At 41.9% G+C, this 17,561-nt stretch overlaps 1 protein-coding gene and 1 pseudogene across 1 annotated transcript in view; both read left to right on the top strand.

Annotated features, from left to right (window-relative positions):
• Window positions 1–642: 642 nt before the first annotated feature.
• The window catches only part of LOC142932586 (uncharacterized), a 136,391-nt gene continuing 119,472 nt past the window's right edge, over window positions 643–17,561 (top strand). Inside the window, exons 1-5 of the mRNA XM_076076505.1 lie at window positions 643–903; window positions 1,391–1,492; window positions 2,350–2,444; window positions 7,325–7,331; window positions 8,590–8,616. Coding sequence (XP_075932620.1) covers window positions 800–903; window positions 1,391–1,492; window positions 2,350–2,444; window positions 7,325–7,331; window positions 8,590–8,616 — 335 coding nt within the window. The 5' untranslated portion in view covers window positions 643–799. The remainder of the gene's footprint in view (window positions 904–1,390; window positions 1,493–2,349; window positions 2,445–7,324; window positions 7,332–8,589; window positions 8,617–17,561) is intronic.
• LOC142933104 (neoverrucotoxin subunit beta-like) lies at window positions 11,633–15,755 on the top strand (annotated as a pseudogene).

The following is a 17,561-nucleotide window of genomic DNA, read 5'->3' as shown; positions in this document are numbered from 1 at the left end:
TTTACTGTAATTTAATGGGAACTTCTGCTGCCAGACTTTTTACCATTTTATAAAGATTTGTTTTTTAAAGTGTGCACATTAATCAGCAGGTTGTAGTCGACCTTTTCTTAACTCAACTGTCTGAGACACTTTTTCGATCTAACTTTTCTCTTCAGACTTTTCTGAGTTAAAGAGGAGCTGAGCAGCAGAGAGAGAATGTTTCCTCGTGTGCTTTGAGTTTTCACTGTAAAAACAACTGAAGTCACAATTAACTAAAGGTTTGTTCACTTCAGTCTTTAGTGTGAGCAACAAGAAGCCAAAGGGATTCAGCTGACACTGATAGGAAACAGAGAGAAGCAGCTGATACAGGAGAGATGATGTAAAGGATGAATGAGAGCTGATGTGCTGATCGATGATTGGACTGATGCTTTCAGCTCTGCTCTCACTGGTTCCTCTACACATGAAGGTACAAAGTGATGTGAATTCAGCAGCAGCTAACAAGGTCACATGACTGATTTTGGATTATTGGACTAGCTGCTTCATGCTCTGACTGGATGTAGTAGACGTGGAAACAGAGGAACATTTCAAACGTTGAAGAGGTTTTCAAAGTCAGTCAAAGAAAGTGAAGAGTGACGTCATCCCCAAAGAACATAAAGTGTCTTCCTCTAGTCTTCAAACAAGCCAACAGACTAAAGAGCATTGTGAACGTCATTTCTTAGAGATGACTGCAGCTCAAAGTGACAACATGGAAACTGTCCCATGAGTGTATTTAGTATTGAGGTGAATGAGCTGTGTGTGTTTGTCATGATGAAGAGAAATAATGTTGTTGTGTTTGTGTGAAGGTGTGGACTCTGCTATGAATCAGTGTGAGGACAGAGAGGAGGGAGTCCCTCCCTCTAAAACCAGCCGGACCAAAGCTCAGAGGTGAGATGACCATCTCTCACTGTTCACACATAGTGTTCACTTTTTACTGACACCGTCACAGAGGAGTTCACTCAGTTCATTATGTTTTATCACTGAGGTCAAAGTTACTGATGGTGTTGTACCAGACTTCATTATATTCAGAGGGGTTCCTAATATTCTGACCATCAAACACAGCTCTCACTATCATGTAGTCCAGTACAACACCACCTTTAACTGAGTTATTATAATGTAGTCCAGTACAACACCACCTTTAACTGTTACTTCAGTAATACACATAGAACTGATTTAACACACTTCTGAAACAAAAACTGAACATTATCATCTTTGTAAAGGTAGAATTTAGTGCAGCACTGTTTTATTGAATTGTTTTAGACTTCACAGATGTACCTAATAAAGTGGACACATGACATGTTTTTCTTCATTTAGGACAAGGACAAAGTTTCCTCAACTTGTATCAATACTGTTTTTGTTTCAGGATCCATCAGAGACCAGAATCTCCAGAACCTGGACCTGAACCCAGCTGTGTGTCCTTGAAGAGTGATGCGTCCATGGAGAGTCCTCTTGATTTTAGAAAATCTTCTGATGGAAGGTAAGAATTTATAACTGACGATAAGGCATTTCTAACTTCTAACCATTCTAGTTATTTTCTGTGTTTAAAGATTTAACATTCATCATCAGTTTTTCTACAACGTCCACATTTTTCTGTGCTGTTTTTGTTTCAGGGTCCAGCAGCAGAGACCAGACTGTCCCGAGGCCAGCTGTCTGTCCTTCAAGAGCAACCAGTCAACACAACATTTAATTGACTTTAAAGGACAACCTCCATGTGCTGATCAGATGTAAGCTGTAACTGACAGTAAGAGTCGGGTTATGCTAAACAATAAATCGAAATTGTTTCTATTTCTTGTAAAAAGCCATCCGTCTTAGAGAGCTGTGAGACAAGTTCAAACTCCGCCTACTTTCTCACATAAAATCAGCTGACCAATCACTGAGTGAGGTGGGTGTGATGATTCATGTTTGAACTGTTGTTAACTCAGAGAAACTTTACTGGTTTAGTGTCATTCTTTCACACTGGGAGCTGCCCAGTACAACCAGTCTGACACTGAGACGCTCCACTGGAGCAGCTGGAGGTTCTGGGTGCCTTGCTCCAGGGCACTTCAGCAGTGTACAGTGAGGGAGGGAGAGCTACATGGAGGGCTTGGTGAGAGCTGTTGGGACTAAACCAAACTGACTGGTGAAGAAAACAGTGAGCTGAAAGACTGAGCTGTTGATTCTCAGTGGGATCAGCAGGACTAGTAAACCTTTACCACTACAGGGACTCATCTGATCCACATCCAGATATCACTTCATGGACCTTTACCTTGTTTGTCTCTGTGTGGACAGACACAATGTGAGCTGATTCTTCATGATTGAATGATGATGATGATGTAATGTCAGTGTTTCTATCAGTTCACAGCAGCAGAGAGAAAAGTCTCCTGTACCCAGCTGTGTGTCCATGAAGAGTGATCGGTCTAAAGGTCGTCTGATTGATTTCAAAGATGGACGCCATTCTTATGACCCAGAGTAAGTTCTTAAAACCAATGAAACCAATGATGAACTGTTCTGATTCTCAGTTATGAAACACAGAATTGGTCTTGCATTGTTTACAGTGTTGTTTTCATGATGATCAATCATGACATAACTCAATATATTTAACTAACCGGTCTGTATGTGTTTGTGTGTAAGTCATTAACTGTAAACAGTTTCTGGTGCAAACACAATGTGAGCTAATTCCTCCACAGAGTCGACCAGGAGAGGTCATATGTTCAGATAGCTGCAGATTTCTGGAGACAGAGGAATGGGACTAGCTGCAAATGTCTTTAGAAAAGCTTCACTGCTCTGGGGACTAGCTGAAGTTGTCTGGGAAATAGCTCCAGAGTTTTGGTTTCGAGGTATGAGGAGTAGTTTCAGAAGACTAATTACCAGGTTCAGAGGTCTGGGGACTAGCTGCAGGGGTTTGGGGACTACATTCAGAGGCCTGGGAACAAGTTATCAAGGTATGCAGACTTGTGGCAGTTCAATCAGGAGAGACAAGTTAGATGAAGAAAAGATAATTGTTTTTTATTAACCGATGATATGTGATGATAAAGTCTTGACAGAGTCTTTGGCGCTTGGACTCTACAGGGAGATTTGTAATCGCGGGGCGTCTGTCCTTAGCAGCAGCAAGATAAATCCCCCAAAAGGAAAAAAAATAAACCACAGCCTAATATTTCCCCCAAAAGAATGTTGACTTACCAAGCGGGAATGAAACGGGTCACAAATGATGGATGAAGATTGCATAAGCTGCTAAGAGATGAGGCATAACAAGGAGCATGACAGAAATTTGACGTTTAGATTAGAATCAGCGATTTACCACAAATGAGTAAACATGAACAAAAACGCTGCAATGACTAGGTCAGCACTGACCTGAGTATTTGCGAGATCAACTTTTTTGATCTTAGCCAGCAATGGCCTGAGGACAGCAATGCCCTGATTGCAATGTAGGCTCTAGTCAGCAATGGCTAATGGCCAGCAGTGACCTGAATAGCAACAGTTTGAGCTTAGACTAGTGTACTGGAATGACTCCATTACCTGCACTTTAAATGAATCACACATCACTCATAAGACATTGAATGGATTTAACCAAACAAGTCAGCAGGGACCTGAGAATTAGTAATGCGATGGGTCTGACACCACTTCGATATACGATGTCCATGACGTCACTTATTAGAATACAATGATTGTGAGCAATTACAGAAGTAATGGAAATGTAGCAGATAGCCTATGACTAAATTATGAGAATACAAGAATATGAACCACTTGTGAAAATAGAATGAATAGGTTTCTACTTACCAGATACGACGATATAACACCACTTACCTGATATGACACCACATATCAGAACACAATTAATATGGGCAATTAGTAGAATATGATAAAAATGCAACAATTGCAGAGTAAACATAAGTAGACAGCAGCAAGATGATAGGATAATGATCCAATTGTTTCATTGTAATATTGGATAGAGACCAGCTGATCTAAACAGCTGATATCATGATTGACAGCCCCGAACAGTGACAGCAAGGAAATAATGAGTGAGAAAGAAACTTTTAGCCTAAGCATACAAGCAGGGACGTGCGGTCAGGGGAGGCTCACCTGCCATCATGAAAAGTAAAAAACAAATAATGATAAAATAAAATAAAAATGAATATGTATCTACTGATCTGTGCTATAAATGTAATTTCTGTATGATTCCCATCATTTCAAGCATTTTTGTAATCAAAATCGCTGAATTTGCGCATTTCCTGTTCAAACAGAGGAGACGCGAGGTGAGGCAGCGACGAGCTGGGTTGAGCGCGTGCCTTAGAGCAAAAGGCACGCGCTCAACCCAGTTTGTGGGGATTGCGCAATCTGAGGTGAGGCAGAGCTCGTCGCTGCCTCACCTCGTGTCTCCTCTGTTTGAACAGGAAATGCGCAAATTCAGCGATTTTGATTACAAAAATGCTTGAAATGATGGGAATCATACAGAAATTACATTTATAGCACAGATCAGTAGATAAATATTAATTGTTATTTTATTTTATCATTATTTGTTTTTTACTTTTCATGATGACAGGTGCCTCCCCTGACCGCACGTCCCTGGTTGACACTTGTATTATATGTAATTTCTTTCCATAGAATAGCTCATGTATTTCACGTATGTGTAGAACATATTCAGTCTTGCTGATTTGACAGAAACCGCAGTGAAAAAGCACAGAGGGGAGGCACACAGTACCTCTGCCTCAATGAAGGGGCGTAAGAGAGCCCACGGGTCGGGTTATGCTCGTAGTTCCGTTACTCTTCTTCTACACTTCTCTTCTTCGTTTTATATTTTGCTTTGACCGCAAACATTTAAGATTAAATATCTAAACTTAAACAATTCTCAAAAAACAGGGAAATGTGACCAAATCAACAGCAATCCAACGTCGGACAGGTAAAGTAAGCTTGTCTGTGTTTGTTGTTCTCTTTATAAATCCGTGGTTGTTACACAGATTATCGCGGGATCTCGCGATTTTCGCTCCGCTTCTGAAACAGGTTGGTGGGGCAGGTCGCAGATCGCGGCACACACGCTCCTGGTGCATTCAAATATGTTCCGTACCTATGTGTGTGTAAATAATGCTGATATGAAAAGCAACCAGTAGTCAATGTGCAAGCTGCCAATTGAATGGTGATTTAAGATACTCTATTTTGGGTTCATATATTTGTAAATCTGACTCTGAAAGATCGAGTCAGTGCCTCACCAGCCACGAACCTCACCGCACGTCACTGCATACAAGAGTATAGTCTTCCTGACTGAACTTACGCTAGAGCTTCATATGTTTGGCACTACCTGCAGGGGTTCTGGTGGTAGAGTGCAGTTCTATGAAGAGTCAGTGGTTTAAAAGAGTTGCCTGTTGGATGTTTGTACTTACAGTGGGGGAAAAAAGTATTTAGTCAGCCACCAATTGTGCAAGTTCTCCCACTTAAAAAGATGAGAGAGGCCTGTAATTTTCATCATAGGTATACCTCAACTATGAGAGACAGAATGAGAAAAAAAAATCCAGAAAATCACATTGTCTGATTTTTAAAGAATTTATTTGCAAATTATGGTGGAAAATAAGTATTTGGTCAATAACAAAAGTTCATCTCAATACTTTGTTATATACCCTTTGTTGGCAATGACAGAGGTCAAACGTTTTCTGTAAGTCTTCACAAGCTTTTCACACACTGTTGCTGGTATTTTGGCCCATTCCTCCATGCAGATCTCCTCTAGATCAGTGATGTTTTGGGGCTGTCGCTGGGCAACACGGACTTTCAACTCCCTCCACAGATTTTCTATGGGATTGAGATCTGGAGACTGGCTAGGCCACTCCAGGACCTTGAAATGCTTCTTACGAAGCCACTCCTTCGTTGCCCGGGCGGTGTGTTTGGGATCATTGTCATGCTGAAAGACCCAGCCACGTTTCATCTTCAATGCCCTTGCTGATGGAAGGAGGTTTCCACTCAAAATCTCACGATACATGGCCCCATTCATTCTTTCCTTTACACGGATCAGTCGTCCTGGTCCCCTTGCAGAAAAACAGCCCCAAAGCATGATGTTTCCACCCCCATGCTTCACAGTAGGTATGGTGTTCTTTGGATGCAACTCGGCATTCTTTCTCCTCCAAACACGACGAGTTGAGTTTTTACCAAAAAGTTCTATTTTGGTTTCATCTGACCATATGACATTCTCCCAATCCTCTTCTGGATCATCCAAATGCTCTCTAGCAAACTTCAGACGGGCCTGGACATGTACTGGCTTAAGCAGGGGGACACGTCTGGCACTGCAGGATTTGAGTCCCTGGCGGCGTAGTGTGTTACTGATGGTAGCCTTTGTTACTTTGGTCTCAGCTCTCTGCAGGTCATTCACTAGGTCCCCCCGTGTGGTTCTGGGATTTTTGTTCACCGTTCTTGTGATCATTTTGACCCCACGGGGTGAGATCTTGCATGGAGCCCCAGATCGAGGGAGACTATCAGTGGTCTTGTATGTCTTCCATTTTCTAATAATTGCTCCCACAGTTGATTTCTTCACACCAAGCTGCTTACCTATTGCAGATTTAGTCTTCCCAGCCTGGTGCAGGTCTACAATTTTGTTTCTGGTGTCCTTTGACAGCTCTTTGGTCTTGGCCATAGTGGAGTTTGGAGTGTGACTGTTTGAGGTTGTGGACAGGTGTCTTTTATACTGATAAGGAGTTCAAACAGGTGCCATTAATACAGGTAACCAGTGGAGGACAGAGGAGCCTCTTAAAGAATAAGTTACAGGTCTGTGAGAGCCAGAAATCTTGCTTGTTTGTAGGTGACCAAATACTTATTTTACCGAGGAATTTACCAATTAATTCATTAAAAATCCTACAATGTGATTTCCTGGATTCTTTCCCCCCATTCTGTCTCTCATAGTTGAAGTGAACCTATGATGAAAATTACAGGCATCTCTCATCTTTGTGGGAGAACTTGCACAATTGGTGGCTGACTAAATACTTTTTTCCCCACTGTATATGTCCCAGCCTTTGTTGGTAACTAGGCTGTTGCTTTGCAGATGACTCCAGAAATACCCTCATTAAAGCAAAAGCCCCAGATTGCTAATCGCAATTGCAATCAGGGAACATAGTGCGGGGCTCAAGTGGGGTGGCAGCTCGACAGTATTGTCTTAGCCTGGCATTGGTATAAAATTACAAAACTCCATGTATCACATCAGATTGTGGAGATCAGCGCCTTTAAGCATGCTCGCTCCTGCATCACACATATCTACCAGTCAGGCTCCCCGGCTCCAAGTCAAACTGCTACAAGATGTGACTCGAATAGTTTTAGTTATTGTGTCTCATTGTAATGACAACAAGTCACCATAAAGAAGCTGTGTCTTCTTCATCATTAAAGACATGTTTCAATGGCAACAACATAACTTTCACTGTCCAATAAAAACAGTGAAAGCAGAAAGAGAAATTGTGTATATTCAGTAAATCTCAGTGTTTCTATCAGTTCACAGCAGCAGAGAGAAAAGTTTCCTGTACCCAGCTGTGTGTCCATGAAGAGTGATCGGTCTACAGGTCGTCTGATTGACTTCAAAGATGGACGCCATTCTTATGACCCAGAGTAAGTTCTTAAAACCAATGAAACCAATGATGAACTGTTCTGATTCTCAGTTATGAAACACAGAATTGGTCTTGCATTGTTTACAGTGTTTTTTCATGATGATCAATCATGACATAACTCAATATATTTAACTAACCGGTCTGTATGTGTTTGTGTGTAAGTCATTAACTGTAAACAGTTTCTGGTGCAAACACAATGTGAGCTGATTGTTCATGATTCCTCCACAGAGAGGACCAGGAGAGCTCAGAGGTTCCCAGAGGTCGGTCTGCCCAGCAGCATCAAACACAACTGGACTTCATATTTATGGTCTGTACATGTACAACTACTTTTACATATATTCTGTTCACAATCATCTCCATGCTGCACTTTGTAGACCAGTGGATTGTCAGTCTGTCCAACATGGATCTGATGTTTGGTTCCATGGTTTTAGTTTGTGTCATTCATAGAATATTCTGTTCCAGCTGCTGGAGGAGAACATCGTCACTTTTGTGAAGAACGAGCTGAAGAAGATCCAGAAGTTTGTGAGTTCAGATTACCCAGAATGCTTAGAGAGTCAGAGGGAGGATGAGGAGGTGCTAGACGGTGAGGATGAAGAGCAGAGGAGGAGCAGCAGAGAGGCATTTGTGAAGATCACACTGCACTTCCTGAGGAGAATGAAGCAGGAGGAGCTGGCTGACTGTCTGCAGAGCAGTAAGAGGATTTCTCTAAAGATTTAACATGCTGGATAAATGGGACGTTTACTAAAATCTCAAGAGATGGACCAGAATATATTCATAGACTCATTCTTTGAAGAAATTACATGTTGAAATCTATTCTTTGACTCATTGATCTTCTTTGTTGTCTGTTCATTCAGGACTTCTTGCTCCAGTTTGTCAGCGTGAACTCAAATCTAACCTGAAGAAGAAGTTCCAGTGTGTGTTTGAGGGGATCGCTAAAGCAGGAAACCCAACCCTTCTGAATCAGATCTACACAGAGCTCTACATCACAGAGGGAGGGACTGCAGAGGTCAATGGTGAACATGAGGTCAGACAGATTGAAACAGCATCCAGGAAACCACACAGACCAGAAACAACCATCAGACAAGAAGACATCTTTAAAGCCTCACCTGGAAGAGAGGAACCAATCAGAACAGTGATGACAAAGGGAGTGGCTGGCATTGGGAAAACAGTCTTAACACAGAAGTTCGCTCTGGACTGGGCTGAAGACAAAGCCAACCAGGACATACAGTTCACATTTCCATTCACTTTCAGAGAGCTGAATGTGCTGAAAGAGAAAAAGTACAGCTTGGTGGAACTTGTTCATCACTTCTTCAGTGAAACCAAAAAAGCAGGAATCTGCAGGTTTGAAGAGTTCCTGGTTCTGTTCATCTTTGACGGTCTGGATGAGTGTCGACTTCCTCTGGACTTTCACAACAATGAGGTTCTGACTGATGTTACTGAGTCCACCTCAGTGGATGTGCTGCTGACAAACCTCTTCAGGGGGAAACTGCTTCCCTCTGCTCGCCTCTGGATAACCACACGACCTGCAGCAGCCAATCAGATCCCTCCTGAGTGTGTTGACATGGTGACAGAGGTCAGAGGGTTCACTGACCCACAGAAGGAGGAGTACTTCAGGAAGAGATTCAGAGATAAGAAGCAGGCCAGCAGGATCATCTCCCACATCAAGACCTCACGAAGCCTCCACATCATGTGCCACATCCCAGTCTTCTGCTGGATCACTGCTACAGTTCTGGAGGATGTGTTGAAGACCAGAGAGGGAGGAGAGCTGCCCAAGACCCTGACTGAGATGTACATCCATTTCCTGGTGGTTCAGTCCAAACTGAAGAAGGTCAAGTATGATGGAGGAGCTGAGACAGATCCACACTGGAGTCCAGAGAGCAGGAAGATGACTAAGTCTCTGGGAAAACTGGCTTTTGATCAGCTGCAGAAAGGCAACCTGATCTTCTATGAATCCGACCTGACAGAGTGTGGCATCGATATCAGAGCAGCCTCAGTGTACTCAGGAGTGTTCACACAGATCTTTAGAGAGGAGAGAGGACTGTACCAGGACAAGGTGTTCTGCTTCGTACATCTGAGTGTTCAGGAGTTTCTGGCTGCTCTTCATATCCATCTGACCTTCATCAACTCTGGGGTCAATCTGCTGTCAGAAGAACAAACAACCTCCAGCTTGTCTAAAGTCATTAGAGACAAACCTGTACCAAAACATTTCTACCACAGTGCTGTGGACAAGGCCTTACAGAGTCCGAATGGACACCTGGACTTGTTCCTCCGCTTCCTCCTGGGTCTTTCACTGCAGACCAATCAGACTCTCCTACAAGGTCTGCTGACACAGACAGGAAGTAGCTCACAGACCAATCAGAGAACAGTCCAGTACATCAAGAAGAAGATCAGTGAGAATGTGTCTCCAGAGAAAAGCATCAATCTGTTCCACTGTCTGAATGAACTGAATGAACGTTCTCTAGTGGAGGAGATCCAACAGTCCCTGAGTTCAGGACGTCTCTCCACAGATGAACTGTCTCCTGCTCAGTGGTCAGCTCTGGTCTTCATCTTACTGTCATCAGAAAAAGATCTGGACGTGTTTGACCTGAAGAAATACTCTGCTTCAGAGGAGGCTCTTCTGAGGCTGCTGCCAGTGGTCAAAGCCTCCAACAAAGCTCTGTAAGTACAGAGAGAGTTAGATTCATATATCATAACTTAAATACTTTATCTTTTCTACATATTGCTTATTTTTTCTTCATCATTGTCTCTTCAGACTGAGTGGCTGTAACCTCTCAGAGAGAAGCTGTGGAGCTCTGTCCTCAGTTCTCAGCCCCCAGTCCACCAGTCTGAGAGAGCTGGACCTGAGTAACAACGACCTGCAGGATTCAGGAGTGAAGCAGCTGTCTGCTGGACTAGAGAGTCCACACTGTGAACTGGAAACTCTCAGGTCAGAATTCATCAACATTTTCAATTAATGTCCTCTCAAGTCCTGACTTAGATTCATAGATAAACTCGTAACCTGTATAAGATGCTGCTTGTATTATTTCAATCAATATTTTAGTCTCAGTATATTTTCATGAACATTTATATTACTGTTTTTTTGTTTTTGTTTGTTGTTGATGGATATTAGTGGGTGTTTGGTTGTGACTAGAAAATAATCAATAGCAATGTTAATGTAACCCCACAGTAGCAAACATTATCTCAGTACTGCAGTAACCTTACAGCCCTCACAGTTCCCTCAGATTATGTGACATGTCTGTTGTTTTGTGTGTTTGCAGCCTGTCAAGATGTCTGATCACAGAGGAAGGCTGTGCTTCTCTGGCCACAGCTCTGAGCTCCAACCCCTCCCATCTGAGAGAGCTGGACCTGAGCTACAATCATCCAGGAGACTCAGGAGTGACGCTGCTGTCTGCTGGACTGGATGATCCACAATGGAGACTGGAAACTCTCAGGTATGAAGAGGCCTGCTGCAGCCACAGAAAATCTGTCTGATAGAGGAGGTAGAGCTGGAAACGTTTTCTCTGTCTTTTCTACCTATTGCTAATTTTTTCTTTATCGTTGTCTCTTCAGACTGAGTGGCTGTAACCTCTCAGAGATAAGTTGTGAAGCTCTGTCGTCAGTTCTCTGCTCCCAGTCCTCTAGTCTGAGAGAGCTGGACCTGAGTAACAACGACCTGCAGGATTCAGGAGTGAAGCAGCTGTCTGCTGGACTGGCGAGTCCAATCTGTGAACTGGAAACTCTCAGGTCAGGATTCAATTAATGTCCTTATTTATATGAATGGATAAACTTGTAACTTTCATAAGATTGTGTCTGCTTTCATGATTTCAATCAAATATTTAATTTGAATATATTTCTGTAAACATATCTAATATTGGTTTTTTTCTCACTCTGCTTTTATAGCTTGAAATTTCAGAGAGTAATGAGAACGTTATCAGTAATGTTCAGAGTCATATTGTTGGTGTTTGGTTGTGACTAGAAAACAATCAGAAACAATCTTAATGTCACCCCACAGTAGCCGACAGTATCTCAGTACTGGAGTAACCTTCCAGACCTCACAGTTCCCTCACAGTTTCCTCACATTATGAGACATGTGTGTTGTTTTGTGTGTTTGCAGCCTGTCAGGCTGTCTGATCACAGAGGAAGGCTGTGCTTCTCTGGCCTCAGCTCTGAGCTCCAACCCCTCCCATCTGAGAGAGCTGGACCTGAGCTACAATCATCCAGGAGACTCAGGAGTGAAACTGCTGTCTGCTGGACAGAATGATCCACACTGGAGACTGGAAACTCTCAGGTATGAAGAGGCCTGCTGCAGCCCCAGAAAATCAGTCTGATAGAGGAGGTAGAACTGGAAACGTTTTCTCTGTCACACTGTCAGCCTGGTTAATATGACCCTGACACAGCCAGCTGATCTCTAACTACCAGAGACTCATCAAACTGTTTGTGTCCCACATCAGACGATCAATACAGACAGAAGTAGTCAGGGAACAGTAGCCAAGATGAGCCAAAACAGGGAGGGAAGGTGATGAAACTGTTGTTTTTCTGGAGCGTTGTCTTGTTTCAACATTAGAAAATAGGACAGTGGTGTATCCTGACACGATGACGGGCATCATGGTGAGTTGACATGCGCCAACGACGTCACGCTGCAGGTTTGTGGGCTCATATCAAACAATAGATGATGTTTTGATGCTCGTGTGTGTTGCCCTTTAGTCCAGACATTATTGTGAAAAGACAAACTGACAGAAACAATCTGTTTAAACCATCTTGATAAATCATCACAATAGGAATGTTTTGCTATTTTAAAGGAGTTTAGCTTCACCTGGTTTTGGTTTGTTTTACACTGAGAGCCAGTTCCCTGGCTGATAAGACTCGACTTGTTGAAACTACAGGTGACAGTCGGCCACAGATGCTCAGTGAAGAACCAACAGCTGATTGTGGACATGGTGTGTCAGAGCCCAAAGAGGTTTATTTAGGACTGGACCAAAGTTATAAGGGGACACAGGCAGTGCTCTGTGGCTGCAGATGGACTTGAACTGTAATGTTTTCACCCACAGATTACAGATAATAGAAACCAGTGTTGACTGTTGCTATGAGACGGGATGTGAACAGCAATATCAAAGTCAGACACTTTGTACATCCAACCATCCACCCGACCTCCTTCATTAGAGGGTTTGTGGTGTTGAAGTGATTTCAGGCTACTTTCTCCTTTACTTCTGAGAGACAACAGTCATTATTACACAAACACAAGAGGTCGCTTGTCAGGACCAAAACATCCAACAATCAATACTTCTATATTGACAAAAGATCAGCTGACTCTGTGTAACGGTGAAGAGTCGTGTGGTGGTGATGAACCTACAGAGAATTGTCTCCGTCTCTGCAGCTCTACAGAGCTTTTCAGCCTCTTTTAGCTCCTAGTTTTGGTTCTGTAGCACATTTCCTGTTTGGTTCAGTCTCAGTGTTTCCAGCAGCAGCTGTTTTCATCCAACAAGCTGTGATGAAGCCACTGTTCACTACCTGCTCAGCAGCAAACAGCAGACAGACTCAGTTAGAGACTAGCTGGTGAACATAGTGGAGCATTTAGCAGCTAAAGAGACAGATGTTTCCCTCAGGAGGTGGTGGAGACCAAAAACAGAGCTAAAAGAGAGAGAATATTGGACTTCCATTCATCAGGTGACACAAACACAAAGACTCCTGATGAATCATCATGTTGATGTGTAACTGCTGGATGTGGAAGCAGCTGGTTGATATCATGTTAGACACAACTACTTTCTTTCAATCATTTTATTTTCAGTTTATATAGTTTACACACCACATGTTACCCCCAAAAAGAACAGCACATAACATAGCATACCTGCTAACTATACAAACAATCAGACTCGGACACAAAAAAAATCGAGACACAAGAAACCAAAATAAACATAAATCATCACCCTCCATATTGACCCTGCAATAACAATTAAATATTAATTGCGGCTAACTATACAGACAGTCAAACTCAGCAACAAACCATGTTGTTTTTTTACATATCTGAGAAAACAGCACAGTTGTAGATCATCATCGTCCATATTATACCTGTCACAACAATTAAATAATATTAAATATTGTGGACTTTTCCCTTCACCAGCTCACTTGGATCCCACGTTGCAAAACCTATTCGTATGGTTTCGGCATAGTCCTCTCCAATAAAATCCATAACAGGGTTCCAAACAGAGAAGAACCCATTTATGTCTCCTTGGAGAACATGTGTGAGCCTCTCCAATGGGAGTAGTTGTAGAACATTATAAAGCCAACTTGAAACAGATGGTTGTGCGCCGTCTAGCCAATACTGTAAGATTGATAACCGTGCACAGAACGATAGAAGACTAAGAATTCTCTTATATCTGTTTAATACTGGTGAGGCAGCGTCTAGGCCTAGGATGCATTGTACAGGATTGAGCTCAATAGGACACTGTGTTATGGAGGATACTTGGTTACCAATTTCAACCCATAATGTATGAATTTCTGGACAGAGCCACATTAAATGCACATAGGTGCCTACATGCTGCTGACACCTTCCACATACATCTGTGTGGGGCTGAGTGAGCTCTCTCCATTACCTGCTGTAATTCTCCATTGAGTCCGCCTTCTGTTTCAGCTCACTGTTTTCTTTTTCAATGTGACTGATGCAGGTTTTTAAGTCCTCAACGTCGTCTTCGTTGCAACTGACTCTTTGTTGTACTGCAGTGATTTGGTGTTTACCTCTTGTATTATATATATATATGTATATATATATATATATATATATATATACTGTATATAAAAGATAATAATTAATATCACCACCGTATTCATGGTTTCAGTAGAAGCATCAAGCCGTGATATTAAGTCTGTTCTACACTGGCTGATTGCGTCCATGAGCGACTGAAGGGAGACTTGACTTTGGTTTAGATGTCAGAGATTTCACAGGTAATCAGCTACTTGTTCACTAGTTTAAAGGTCGTACATCCGTTGGTTTGAACTTGTAGAGGTTCTATTAACAAACTGACTCCGCCCATGCAGTGCGACTCACGCACGTGCGACCACGACCCAGAACCGACACAACTACTTTATAAGCTGATAATATGTCAGATGTTGTGTTTACAGCTTGTTTTCACTGAACCACAAGTGGACAAAGAAATCAATTGATGCAGGTTTAAACATTTGATTTACTGACTGACTGGAAGAGGAAACTGAGTGTGAAATGGATGATGATTGTCAATATAATACTGATAATAATATATCATGAATAAGTGAACATAATGAGCTGTCGTCATGGGCCAATCAGAAGAAGCTCCAGTGAAGTAAAAGAGTATGAGCTGATTAATAATAAGTGCTCCATGTGAACATGAATAACAAAGCTCTGTGTGTGAGAGCGATGTAATGTCCATGTTTCATGCTGCTCTGACCCCCCTCCTCCTTTCAGGGTGGAGCCTGCTGGAGTCCGATGGTTCAGACCAGGTCTGAGGAAGTGTAAGTGTGCTTTGAATTTGATTCATGAAAACAAAGCATCTTCAAACTGTGACATCACTCATTCACATCTCTGATGTCATCATCAAACAGATGATAGATTAATAACTGCAGCTGTATTGTGTCTTGTTCTCTCCATCAGATTCCTGTGAACTCACACTCGACACAAACACAGTGAACAGAAACCTCAAACTGTCTGACAACAACAGGAAGGTGACACGTGTGGAGGAGGATCAGTCATATCCTGATCATCCAGACAGGTTTGACTTCTGGGAGCAGCTGCTGTGTAGAACTGGTCTGACTGGTCGCTGTTACTGGGAGGTTGAGTGGAGCGGAGGAGTTTCTATATCAGTGAGTTACAGAGGAATCAGAAGGAGAGGAGACAGTGAAGACTGTTTGTTTGGAAGGAACGATCAGTCCTGGAGTCTGTTGTGCTCTGGTGGTGGTTACTCTGTTTGTCACAATAACACAAGAGCACCCATCTCCTCCTCCTCCTCCTCCTCCTCTGGTAGAGTAGCAGTGTATGTGGACTGTCCTGCTGGCTCTCTGTCCTTCTACAGAGTCTCCTCTGACACACTGATCCACCTCCACACCTTCAACACCACATTCACTGAACCTCTTTATCCTGCGTTTGGGTTCAGGTCCAGGTCTGGTTCCTCAGTGTCTCTGTGTTCTCTGTAGGAGGGAGAGTCTCCTCCTGCTAGAGAAACCTTCTCTCTGCTCACCAGATAGTTCAGTGTGTACAGGATCACACACAGCTGGTGTTAGTTAGGAGGATGTGATTAGGAGTTTATCCTCAGGGTGGTGTTTGTAGTGTTCTCTCTCCAGTATGCTAGAGGTTGATGAAACAATACTCTGAACAGAGTGATGTAACTTCAACAACCTTACTCTCATTCTTGAAGGTCGTACATCTTATGTGTCCAAACAGAACATCATGTATTCCTTGGATTCCCCGGAGAGAGCAAGTCTCACTATATTACAACCCTCTCTGATCTCTAAATGAACATAGATGTGTTATTAGCAATGCTATAAATGAACTGAAATAAAAAAAATATTCTCCTTATTTTAAACTCAAAGTGTCCATGAGTCTTTTCTTCTTCTACTAACAATGTGCTACTTTGCAGTGATATTTGATCAACAATCTCTTGATTTCTCCAGAAGTCACAAAGTACCTGCTGAACATGGTGCATCCAGATAAATGTTCTTCTCTTGGTGATGAAGACCTTCATCATTTGGAGGGTCTGGAGTTTATGGTCAGATAATGAGCTATGTTGAAATATTAATCAGACAAGTTTTAATATTTATTTTGGGTAAATTATTAAAATTATACATATGATATAAATCAGGACATAAAAATATGATAATTACCATCGTTGATCAATTACTTAACAATCATTAGATTAAGCAATAAAGAAATAATCATTAGGTGTTTATTCTGTTTATTATTACAGAGGATTATAAAAACAAAATAATATATTAAAATAATCAGATTTGTTTTTTATACAGTATATACTGTATATATATACACACACACACAAAATATAGCCTATATTTCATCAGAAAAACATTGTAGCCAACAATTTGGAATTCTTTAAATGAGTGTGTGTGTGTGTGTGTGTGTATATGTGTATGTGTGTTTGTGCATATCTATGCATGTAGGTGTAGATGTGTATAATAAAATGTAGTAAATAAAACTTGTATCTGATGAACTTTAACTGAGCTCTGTGACTTTCCAACAATACGTGTTGATAACAGTGACTCTAACATGATAAAGGTGATTGTTTGTTCACTATATGATCAGTATTTAGTACATTGTGTGTAGAATGATGGATTTGGGACACAGACTGTGGTGTTGTTCATCCAGCAGGGGGCGTCCTCTCCCTGCACATCAAGTCTCAGAGTCCTGAACAACTGAACAAGTTTGGACTAAAGATTCAAACAAATTATAAACTTTAAGTAAATTAAACAAGGAAATAAACTGAGACGCTTTCAGTTGATAGATTTAATTCGATTTGAATCTTAAAGAAATAAATAAACTGTAACTGAGTGTGTGTTGGAGGTTATATATACATGTAGCAAACAATATCGTCTCCATTTACTTTAATCTGCACTGGATGCACCTGAGACTCTGCAGGCCTCTGGCCTCTGTTCTTACCTAGAGACACAGAGGTGAAATCTGATTGGATAAAAGCTCTACTTAAAACAAGCTGCACTGGAAGCAGAGCAACTGAGGAAGACAGTAGCTGTGCAATGAGAAAATAAGATGATGGGGAAATATTTTTATAAATTATAATACATGTAGTGTAGCCAAGACAAATTATTAAATTATAAAATAGATATAGCTTTGTGATTCTGTTTAGGCCAGCAGAGAAGGCCTTGCAGGCCCTGACGGCCCGCCACTGCTCCAAACACAACTATAGACTAGTAATATAAGCATCTAGAAAATGTGGCATAAAAGCATGAAATCCTGGGCAGAAATCGCCGTTATGTGTACTGCAAATCAATATTTGCACGCCGAAGCTAGCGGCTACCGAGCTA

Source organism: Anarhichas minor, unplaced genomic scaffold (assembly GCF_050575085.1).
Source record: "Anarhichas minor isolate MPS153535 unplaced genomic scaffold, ASM5057508v1 ptg000058l, whole genome shotgun sequence".
Lineage (NCBI taxonomy): Eukaryota > Metazoa > Chordata > Actinopteri > Perciformes > Anarhichadidae > Anarhichas > Anarhichas minor.
Note: the sequence above shows the minus strand (reverse complement) of the source record. Positions and strands in the feature narration are given on the sequence as shown.